This window comes from Hypanus sabinus, chromosome 19, assembly GCF_030144855.1.
Source record: "Hypanus sabinus isolate sHypSab1 chromosome 19, sHypSab1.hap1, whole genome shotgun sequence".
Taxonomy (NCBI): Eukaryota; Metazoa; Chordata; class Chondrichthyes; order Myliobatiformes; family Dasyatidae; genus Hypanus; species Hypanus sabinus.
The window spans coordinates 25701779-25713795 of NC_082724.1; the positions used below are offsets into that span (position 1 = coordinate 25701779).

The 12017-nt window shown below is 39.1% G+C and overlaps 1 protein-coding gene across 6 annotated transcripts in view; it reads right to left on the bottom strand.

Moving 5' to 3' along the window:
* cfap20dc (CFAP20 domain containing) overlaps window positions 1-12017 on the bottom strand; it is a 487560-nt gene that overhangs the window by 269139 nt on the left and 206404 nt on the right. For all 6 annotated transcript variants that reach the window (XR_009506786.1, XR_009506785.1, XM_059944235.1 and 3 more), the window contains exon 5: window positions 3239-3353. Coding sequence is in view for 4 of the 6 variants with exons in the window: in XM_059944235.1 (XP_059800218.1) it covers window positions 3239-3353 (115 nt within the window). In the remaining 2 variants the exon portion in view is untranslated. The remainder of the gene's footprint in view (window positions 1-3238; window positions 3354-12017) is intronic.

A 12017-nucleotide genomic window follows, 5' to 3' on the forward strand; every position in this document is an offset into this window, starting at 1 on the left:
GCTTTCACGAAATGGTAAAATCGGGTGACCCCCGGATGGCAAAGATGTGCATGAAGGGCGTCGAGCTGTGCGCTAGCACACGTTCCCCGGGATAGGGCATCAGGGGGCTCAATGACCCTTCCAGGCCGGTACAGGATGTCATAGTTGTAGGTGGAGAGTTCTATTCTCCACCGCAAAATCTCATCATTTTTGATTTTGCCCTGCTGTTGGTTGCTGAACATGAACGCAACCGAGCGCTGGTTGGTCAGCAAGGTGAACCGTTTGCCGATGAGATAGTGCCTCCAATGCCTAATAGCTTCCACTATGGCCTGGGCTTCTTTCTCCACCGCGGAGTGCCGAAGTTCAGAGCCTTGAAGGGTACGAGAAAAGAATGCTACTGGCCTGCCTTCCTGATTGAGGGTTGCAGCCAGTGCGAAATCGGAGGCATCACTCTCTACTTGGAAGGGAATGGTCTCGTCCACCGTATGCATTGTTGCTTTGGCAATGTCCCCTTTAATGCAGCTGAAGGCCGCGCAGGCCTCAGCAAAGAGGGGAAAAGTGGTAGACTTGATCAGGGGGTAGGCCTTGTCTGTGTAATGGGGGACCCATTGGGTGTAATAGGAAAAAAAAACAGGCACCGTCTGAGGGCTTTGAGAGTGGTGGGAAGAGGGAGTTCTAACAGGGGACGCATATGGTCGGGATCAGGGCCAATGACCCCGTTTTCCACGACATACCCAAGGATAGTGAGTCGGGTGGTTCTGAACACACACTTGTCCCTGTTATAAGTAAGGTTCAGAGCTTCGGCCACTTGGAAAAATCGTTGGAGGTTGGTGTCTTGATCCGACCAGTCACAACCACAGATGGTGATCTCGCCTTTACGTTTCAGAGTGAGTTATTGATGGTGCATCAATTTTATTGACTGGAAGAAGGAACAAGCAGTGAGTGACCACCATACTACATCCTGGAGACTGAGAGCCGGGCTCAGGCCTTGATCGCCTTTATACAGGGGTCTGTGGGAGGAGCCACATAGGAGCATTCATCAGGGGGTGTGTCCAGACAGGTATATGTAGTTCACCACAATACTTTCCGACACTGTATTCCATCTGCCATTCCTAAGTCTGTCTAAGTCCTTTTGTAGTCTCACTACTTCCTCAAAACTACCTGCTCCTCTACTTATCTTCATATCATCTGCAAACCTTGCAACAAGGCAACTGTTACATTATTCAAGTTATTGATAAATATAATGTAAAAAGAATTGGTTGCAACACAGACCCCCATGGAATACTTCCAGTCACCCTCAGCCAACCAGAATAGGCTACCTTTATTCCCATTCTTTGCCTCCTGCCAATCAGCCATTGCTTTATCCATTCTACAATCTTTCCTGTAATATCATGTACTCATAACTTGTTAAGCAGCCTCTTTGTGGCACTTTGTCAAAGACCTTCTAAAAATCCAAATACTCAACATCAACCAATTATTTTTTTGTCTCCTTTATCCAGTTGCCCTGATACTTTTGGAACAGTATCAGGGCAACTGGAATCCAGCAATGCTGGCTGATTATTGGTGGATACTGAAGTGAGAAACCTCAGACACTAAGTACAAAAAAAAATCACCAACAAAACATTTTAGCTTAGTTGAACTATTGCAAAGTATCTGTACTGTTATGCAATTAAATGCATTACATTCAATAAAAAGTTAATTTCTTGTTTCTCCAAACTCCTACATGATACAAGTAGTCTGAAATTATATCTATGCACAGCTTCAAGAAGTCTATCATAACCAGAAAAAATTTTTGAGGAAACAAGATATTTGAAAAAAAAAGGTTGTACAGTGTTATTTTGGGAGTCAGTAATTCCATTAATTTATTTTCCTTCATCATACACTGAAGATTATTACCAAACTGTAGTTGTTTACACAAGAGATTCTTTTCTGGGCCTAATGAAGGGCCTTAACCTGAAACATCAACAGCTTATTCCCCTCAATGGCTTATTTTGATGTTCGTTTACATCTTTCTACTTTTACCGAAGACTAAATTATGTGCAGTACTGTGTAAAAGTCTTAGGCACCCTATATTTTAATATATTTTTATATGGTATGACCTCCACACAGCCCTGATCTCAACATCATCGAGGCTCTCTGGGATTACTGAAGAGACAGAAGTGAGAACCATGGCAAGTTCTCCAAGATCCAAGATTGAACAACCTTACTAAACAATTTTCTTATAAAACTGCATAACTGATGCACTTTTAAAGGCAAAGGGTGGTCACACAAAATATTGATTTGATTTATTCTTTTACAGTTTGCTGCTCTTAACTCTTTTGATATTTAGAAACTTTTCATTACTTTGCTTTACAGAATAATTTTACATATGCCTAAAACTTTTGCACAGTACTGTATAAACATGCTGATTATGTTTACTTTTTTTAACTTTACTGGGATATAGCGCAGAATAGGCCCTTCCAGCTCTTCAAGCTGTGCTACCGAGCAATCTCCTGATTTATTTCTAGCCTAATCACAGGACAATTTACAGTGACCAATTAACCTACAAACCAACATATCTTTGGACTGGGGGAGGAAACTGGTTTACCCAAAAGAAATCCATGTGGTCTTGAGGAAAACATACAAATTCCATGCAGGCAGCAGCGGGAATGAACCTGTATTGCTAATACAGTAAAGCATTGTGCTGACCAGTATGCTACCATGTCACTAAGTGGATCATAATTTCATTGAAAACTGAGAGTAATATGCAATCTGCTGACCAGAATCTCTGTAGATAATGTAGAAATAACAATAAAACAGGAAAACTTGCTTTGTTCGCAAAAGACATAGAAGAGTTGCACAGTACCAAATTACCAAAAGATACTATACTGAAATACCTTGCCATCACTTAGATTATCACAATAACCCCCCATTCATTAAGAATTATCAAAAATTAATGTATTAAATATTTATAGAATTCTGTATAATTTTTGAGTATCATGCAATAAAACTCTAAGAAAGTTTTAAAAGATGTAAGTATATATAGATTCACAGTTAGCAATTTGAAGGAAAATATAATTACATTTCCAACTTTAGTAAGTGTAATACGCCAAACTGATTTTTCTCAAAGCATAGTACACAGTTCAAAGAATATTCAGAAAGGATATCTACCACTCAATGCAAAACTTGAAATGTATGGAACTATTGAGAGATAACCTACATAACAGTGAAAGATTGTATGATTATGTAGCAAGTCACAATTATTTCAACAATCACTTACAATTTTTCGTTTGATGATACTGAGTGGTATTTTTGCATGTAGTGGAGTTGCAGAAAATTCCTTATGGATAGTTGATAAATATAGTCGCCGTTTGATATTTCCCAAATCAGTAATCCTGAAGAGAATGAAATAAGAAAAACCTTGTCAATCCGATGATTTTTTTTTCTGAGGAGAGCTGCATATATTCACATCATTTATATTCAGGTCATAAAGAACATAGATGAGAAAATGGAATTTTAAAATAACCCTTTTTACAAGATAAGTAATGAGTTTTCATTCCCCTATTCAAAACTTGGTGGCCATGGGCCCAAGTATAATGGAACCACTTTACATGCTAATTTATATCTGTGTTTGATGCAGAATATTACTGGTTTGCAACTTAGGAAGAAATTCAATTTGTATACAGAATGAACAAAGCTTTGATAAACCTGCTTGTTCTTGCACTTCAATTTTATGTCATCTCAGAGAAATGTACAACCAAATAAAGAAAAATGTTATTCAGTATCATTCTCAAAAGTACAAATGACATTATATATAGGATCAAAGTTTGAAAGAAAACATTTTCTGTCAGTTTTAGTTCTCAGAGATGCATTTCTAAATCTGATTTACCACGCTCATCAGAGACCCCAATAAGCTCTTGAATTGTGCATCTATGTACACATACCTTCAGAGATAAACTAAGACTCATTCACTTGGAACTGAATTACATCTATTGGACAATTAAACTTCAGTATCCATATATTCCTATGTCCTGGTATTATACATCTGGAACTAAAAATAATCATTTCGGATTATTATACCCTGTATACCTCTTTCAAAAGACATACTCATGGACTGGGATTTCTTGGATAGGCAGGCGGACACTTACATAGATTTTTAAAATAATTAAAAGGTTATAAAAATCTATAATTTAATTTTGAGGCACAAACAAAAAAAATCTGCAGATTCTGGAAATCCAAGCAACACACACAAAATGCTGGGTGTCGGCCCAAAACGTTGATTGTACTCTTTTTCGTAGTTGCTGCCTGGCTTGCTGAGTTTCTCCAGCATTTTGTGTGTGTTGATTTAATTTTGAGGGGTCAGTTTACATAATTTTTGATACATATATTTAACCGGAAAAATGTTGATACAGAATACTGAAGGTATCCAGGTGGTCTTTTCACTTTTGAGGTTCTACTCACAAGGAATCTACATCTTCTGATCTCATATTACTTCGTTCTAATAATTTAATTTCATTTTCATACCAACAGGGGCACCCTCCTCCCCACCTGTCTTTTCAATAGGATGCCTAGCTCTGATGCTCTTTTAGCTATGTCTCTGTAAAGCCCACAATATCATATCCACCAACTTCATTCTGGGCTATGAACTCATTTGTCATGTCTGGTCCACTGTAAGCATTCAAATTTCAACACTGTCAGACCTGTACTCACTACAACCTGTGAGTCTACCAGTGAGGAAGTCAAGCATCCAGTAGCGGAGGCAGAGCCACGTTTTGGAGCTTGTTATTTAAAACTGGGGGTGTGATTATGTTGAATGCTGAGCTGTAATCAATAAACAGCCTAATATAGGTATTAGGTGATCCAAGGCTGAGTGGAAAGCCAGTGAGTTTGCACCCACCGTAGACCTGTTGTGGCAATAGAAGAATTGCAACAGGTCCAGGTCCTTGCTTCATGAGCAACCTCTTAAAGTACTTTATTGTAGCAGATGTGAGTGTAAGTGGATGATAAGTCACTGAGTCAGCTCGCCTTACTCTCCTTGAGGACTAATACGATTGTTGCCTTTTTGAAGCAGTGAGAGATTACAGATGTCCCTGAATACTCTCACCAGTTGGTTGGCACAGGTTATCAGTGCCCTCCCAGGTACAGCTCAGAGCCTGATGCTTTGCGAGGGTTCATTCTCATGAAAGATGTGCTGAGAAAGAGAAAGAGATTACAGGGACAGCAGATGCTGGAGGGAGCTGCACAGGTGTAGTTTTATTCTCCTGTTCAAAGCATGATAAAGCTTTGAGCTCATCTAGAAGTGAAGCATCACAGCCATTCATGATGTTAGGTTTCACATTTTGTATGAAGCAATGACCTGCAAACCCTGCTAGAGTTGTCATCTCTAACTTCAATCAGAATTAATTTTACATTCTTAAAATGGCCTTTCTTAAGTTGTACCTGGGCTTCATGTATAGTTCTAGTTCATTGGTCTTGAATGCCACAGATCTAACCCTCAGCAGACTAGGAATCTCCTGGTTCATCCACAGCTTTTGGTTTGTGTATGTCTTTCAGATTCAAAGAAAAAGCCCTGAATATTGTCCACTCCACTGATTCAAGGCTGTCTAGTAAGCACTCGTCCTGCTCTGTTGATCATAACGGCTTGATCCTTACCACTGGTGCTGCTGTCTTTAGTTTCTGCCTATATGCTGGGAGTGGAAGTACATACAGCCAGTTGATTGGACTTTCCAAAGTGTGGGCATGGGATGGCACGGTAAATGTTTTTGATGGTGGTATAACAGTGGTCAAGTGTGTTGGCTCCTCTGGCTCCACAGGTGATATGTTGACGGCGGTTGTTCAAAGACTTCTTCAAGTTGGCCTGTTGAAATTCCCCACAATAATAGGGAATGCATCCGGATGTGCTGTTTTGTGATTGATCATGGAGCTCAGCTCATCCAGCGCCAGCCTCTTTGGCCTGTGGTGGAATGTAAACCACTAACAGGATGATGGTGAAAAATGGATGACATTAATTTGCTAGATATTCCAGGTTGACTGAGTATGACTGAGACAGAACCACCACATCTGTACACCACGATGAATTAAAGATAAAGCATACTCTACCTACACTACTTTTAAAAGAGTGAGCTATTGTGTCTTTGCAGAGAATGGTGAAGCCATAGGGCTACAGCACTGCATCTGAAATGGCGTTTCCATGAAATTTCCATGAAGCAAAGTACACAGTAGTCTCTAGTGCCCCTCTGGTCTTGCAGTCTTGCTCTGAATTCTGCTTTATTTTCCAGAGAGTGCACATTCACCAGTAGGATGATTGGGAGTGGGAGTCTAAAACTTCTATGATTCAATTATATCTGTAGACTAGCATGTCTTCCATGCTTACATTTTCTTAAAATGGAACTATACTCGCAACCTGAGTCTGACATCCAGGATCCAACGATTTTCAGTATTAATAGATTCTGTTTGAATAGCTGAATAGAACGCTGTTTCCTCAGAGCTGCATGCAAAGAATTGTATATTATCGGTGCCATTTTGTCACAAAGAGAGTATGAAAATAGCCAAAAAATATACCGGAAGCAGCCCTAGGGTAGTTTACATCCAAAAACCTACATCGAAATAGGCTTCATCAACTTTGCCTTCAACTTACACCCAGCTTCAAATTTTCCTGGTCTATTTCCAACACCTCCCTCCCCTTTCTTGAGCTCTCTCTCCATCTCTGGAGAGAGCTTATCTACTGATGTCTAATATAAACCTACTGATTCTCACAGTTGCCTGGACTATACCTCTTCCCACCTTGTTACATGTAAAAATGCCACCCCCTTCTCTCAATTTCTCTGTCTCTTCTGTAATTCAGCAACCCTTGGGCATTCTTCCCATTATTGAAGTTGGAAGCTACAGATTTTAAGATATGATCAATACTTCTGTGATTTCCAACTTTGTTTCCCTCACAATCTAGGTTGCACCTCACATGAGTCAGTAGATATTAACATTTTAAGTATAGCTAGCCTTTCTAGTCCCTCCTTTTCCTCATTTGTGATTTTTTACTATGTCCATGACAAATTCCTTTGTTATGATTCCAATGGCTTGTTCTTTCTTGATAAGGAACAATGCAAAGTACTCATTTATTATCTTACCTGTGATCCCTGCCAGCACAGGAAGATGCCCTTTCAGTCCATTTAAAAAAAACTCTTCTCTTGTAAAATGGGTTACAAGTCTAAACGCAAATCGAAGATGTTTAGAAGATATTTATTTTTGTCATCAGTCTTTTTCCATATTTTTAATTTCCTCTTTTACTTCCCCTCTGATCTTTCACTAATCAATCTCATTCTCACTTGTGTTATCAACCCAGCATCCAACAAAATGCTTTTTTAGTTTTGTTCTCCTCTTTGCTCAATAGAGTTTTAATAGCTTCAATTGCAGCATGTACCTCTCTTATAGCATGTTACATTTGCTGTATCATTGACATCTTCCTTAATAGCCTCTCCTTTTCAATAGTTTTGCCTGCCAATTATTGATTCCAATTTCTCCTCAAGTGTATTCTTATCCCAATGAAATCGACCCTTCTCCAACTGATCAGCTTTCCCAAGCCAACAAGATATTGACTTGCTAAAAAAATGCTTTTTTTTAGTGGATTAGACATCCTAAGTACAGAAAATGTCAAATGAATACAAAGAAACAAAGAAATGTCTAGTTCAGCAGATATAACATCAAGAACACACTTAACGGCATGAATGTTTATTTACAGTTCACTGTGTATTTAAAACAGCATTGGAATAACACAAGTTGCTTTCATTCATATCTGTTTCCATGGCTATTCTAAACCTTAAATGTCTTCCATTTGGATGGTTGATTCTCTGGAATCAAACCTGGTCATAGTTCTTTATTTGTGGGGCTAGCAATAAACTGGAAATTCCCTTAAACACTTCAAAAATGTTTCCCTCTAGTTTCCATCCAGTTTAACATATTTCAAAAGCGAGGCACTTTGCAAGTGCCTTCTGCCTGAATATTATCTCTGCATCATCAAGGTTACCCTAATTCCTCCCTGTAGTGCTAACAGTAACCAGGAATGACACATGATCCTGAAGAAAATTTAGCCTGAAACTTTGCATGCCCCCTGGTGTGTCCACATGCCTTGATGCCCATTAACCAGAATACAGCAATGAATTAAACACCAATATAGTTGTGAGCTTGGCTCAGGAATGTCAAAAGGCATTGAAGCAAACCCTACCTAATTGATGGTAATTTCTTTGTATAGTGCCTTCCAGCAATTCATGCAACTGAGCAGGCTCCAATAAACAGGAGAAACTGACCTTCCTAAGGATTTGGACAATAAGGTTAAAGTATTGGAAGTGATAATTAAATCCTTTTTACTAACCCTTGCAGAATCTATGTGGTAAACAAAAATAAGGACATTGATAAACACAGGAGTTGGGGGATGGCTTTGTCAAGCACCTTTGTTTTGCTTCAAAAGGCTGGATCTCCTGGGGGCCACCCATTTCAATTCAATTTCCTATTCTGATATGTCTATACATGCCCTCAGCTACTGCCATGATGAGGCCAAACTCAAGTTGAAGGAGCAAGTCCTCATATGCCATCTGAGTAGCCTTCAATCTGATGACATGAGCATTGATTTCTCCAACTTCTTGTATTATTAACCCCTTCCTCCTTTTCTCTTTTTCTGTTCCCCATTCTGGTTACCCTCTCCCCCTTCTTTTCTCCTCACTTGCCCATCGTACCTCTGTGGTTCCCTCCACATCTGTAGATGTGAACATCCCACTATTCAGGCCATTTACAAAAGGGGCCAAAGGATCATTGGGGACCCAAGTCACCCCAAACACAAACTGTACCATCCGGGAAACGGTACCGCAGCATAAAAGCCAGGACCAACAGGCTCCGGGATAGCTTCTTCCACCAGGCCATCAGACTGCTTAATTTGTGCTGACACAACTGTAGTTCTATGTTATATTGACTGTCCTGTTCTACATACTATTTATTATAAATTATTATAAATTTCACATTGCACATTTAGATGGAGACATAACGTAAAGATTTTTACTCCTCTTATAAGTAATAAAGTCAATTCAATTCACCTGACCTTTCTTCCATAATCCACTGTCCTCTCCTATCAAATACCTCTTCAGTCCTTTATCTGCTCCACCTATCCCCTCCCAACCTCTTACTGCAGCCTTCTGACCCGTGCACTTTCCCCCTTAACTGGGCACACCTATTACCTGCCAGCTTGTACACTTTCCCCTCTCTAAGTGTGGGAAAATGATTCGGATCTCTGCCTGCAATTAGACTCAACAGTATTTACCTGGGAATAGTTAGGAATTTTGTTAACTTAGATCCATTGTGACAGACACCATGTTCTCAATGTGAAAATGCAATAGCAAGGCAGGCAACAGTTCTATACAATTCACAAAATGGCTCTGGAAAATTAACAACCTCACACTTATGATTAAGATATTGACCTGCAAGGTCTGTATTTGCCAGTTTGCCATTTGACTGTGAAATTATGGACCACGCAGTTGACTACAAAGCAGGTTCAGCAAGATGCACCTTTGGTGCTCAGTGCTAGCTGCTGTTGAAGCTCAGAATTTCTTCGTTTGAACTATTAGTTGGAGGTATTTCTGCACATACAATCTACACAATATGAAATATTCTAAAGTTCCCATATAACATTTTAATTCAAAACAACAGGACCCAGTGCTAATTCTGAAATCAATAACTTAAGAAAATGTTGTATTCCTGCTCTATTAACTTTTAGATACTTATTATTTGGTGAAACGTAATTGTTTCAATCCTCATTGTTACCTCAGTTTCACTGTTAAAGTTTATATTAAGTGATTATACATTTAGCAAGTTATTGACTTGCTAAAAGCAACAGTTCCTATTCTTTCTATCCATGCTCACCAAACTTCTTTTTTTATACTTTGTGGAAACGTGCATGCTATAGATTAGGATAATCTAGACAGATTTATAACACTGAGATTCTTAATTAGGAATCAAATGACAGCAACTTCAGAAAAGCAGTTCAAGCTGGCAGCCTAGTTAACTGTGAGTTAAAAGTCCTAACTGCCAGATTCACATGGACTAACACTACAAGTGAAGCAATCAGTTAAAGTTAAGAAATTCTAAAAGGAACACCTGTGACGTAAAATTTTGATTGCACAATGCCAAAATTAAAATTATTTTTCTAATTCTCATTTAAAATTGCCTGATATCTCTGTAGGATATAATGCCCATTTATTTTCATTATTCACCAAAGGAAATCACTTAGAATGTCAAGTGGATATCTTTTTCTTTTCAGCTGATCATAATATCCAATGTTGTATTAGCTGGCAAAATTGATCCCAAAACAATAAATAATAATAACGACTTAATGTTTTGAAAATTGCCTTCTTGTATTTACATAGTGAATTTAGATAAGCCAGCAAAATTTACTTAAGAAATTAAAATTATTATAATTCAGATCCCTCTAGAATAAGACTAATAGGCACTGGAGAAGTCTTTTCCCTACTGCGGTCACTTTGCTGAACAGTTAACTGCTGGTTAATTGTCGGCTAACTATTACTTGGATTGTACTACCTGTATGTATAATCTATATTTTCATTTATATTTATCATTATTATTGTTATGAGCAAAGAGACAATATCTGCCGGAAGTAAATTCCTTGTATGTGCACAGGTACTTGGCGATTAAAGTCTGATTCTGATTCTGATCTTAAATACTGTCCATGTCATAGAGTCACAGGAAAGTACAGCACAGAAACAGGCACTTTGCCCCATCTTATCCATGCCAAACCATTTAAACTGCCTATTCCCATCGACCTGCACCAGGACCACAGACCTCCATATCTTAAATGTTGAAATTGAGCTTGCACGCACTACTTGTGCTGGCAGCTCAATCCGCACTCTCATGACCCTCCAAGTGAAGAGTTTCCTCTCTAAACTTTTAACCTTTCACCCTTAACCCATGGCCTCTGGTTGTTACCCAACCCAATCAAAAGCCTGCTTGGATTTACCTTATCAAAATCCCTCATTATTTTGTATACCTCTATCAAATCTCCTCTCAGTCTTCTACATTCCAAGGAATAAAGTCCAACTCTATTCAATCTTTACTTATAACTTAGGTACTCTAGACTAAGTCAGGTCCTCCAGACCCAGCATCATCCTTGTAACTTTATTCACATCTTTCCTGTAGGTAGGTGATCAAAACTGCATGCAATACTCTAAATTAGGACTCACCAACATCTTACACAACTTGAATTTCCAGATATCTTTTCTCTATAGCACTCAACAATTCCCTACCGTTCACTGTGCAATATCCAAACTGATTGCTCCTACCAAAGTGCAACACCTTGCACTTGTCTGCATTAAATTCCATCTGCCATTTTGTAGCCCACTTTTCCAGCTGGTCCAGATAATCCATGATAGCATTCCTCGCTGTCCAATATAGCCCCAATCTTGGTGTCATCTGTAAAGTTGCTGATCCAGATAGCCACGTTATCATTCAGATCATTGATATAGATAACAAGTTACAACGAACCCAGCACCGATCACTGTGGCATTCCACTAGTCACAGGCCTCCAGTCAGATTGGCACCCATCTAGTACCACTCTTTGGCTTTTCTCACAAAGCCAATGCCTCATCCAAGTTACTACCTCATCTTGAGTGCTGAGTGACTGAACCTTGTTGACCAACCTCCCATGCTGGACCTTGCCAAATGTCTTGCTAAAGTCCATGTAGACAACATTCACTGTCTTGACTTCATCAACTTTCCTAGTAACTTCCCCCCAAAAAAACTTTATAAGATTAGTTAGACGTGACCTACTACACACCAAGCCATGCTGACTATCCTTAACCATGCCGTCCAAATACTCATATATCCGATCCCTTAGAATACTTCCAATATCTTTCACACTACTGATATCAGACCAATGGCCCCATAATTTCCTGGTTTATTTTTAGAGCCTTTCTTAAACAGTGTAATAACACTGGCTACCCTCCAATTCTTTAGAACCTCTCCTGTCACTAAGGATGATTTAAATATCTCTGTTAGGGCCCTGG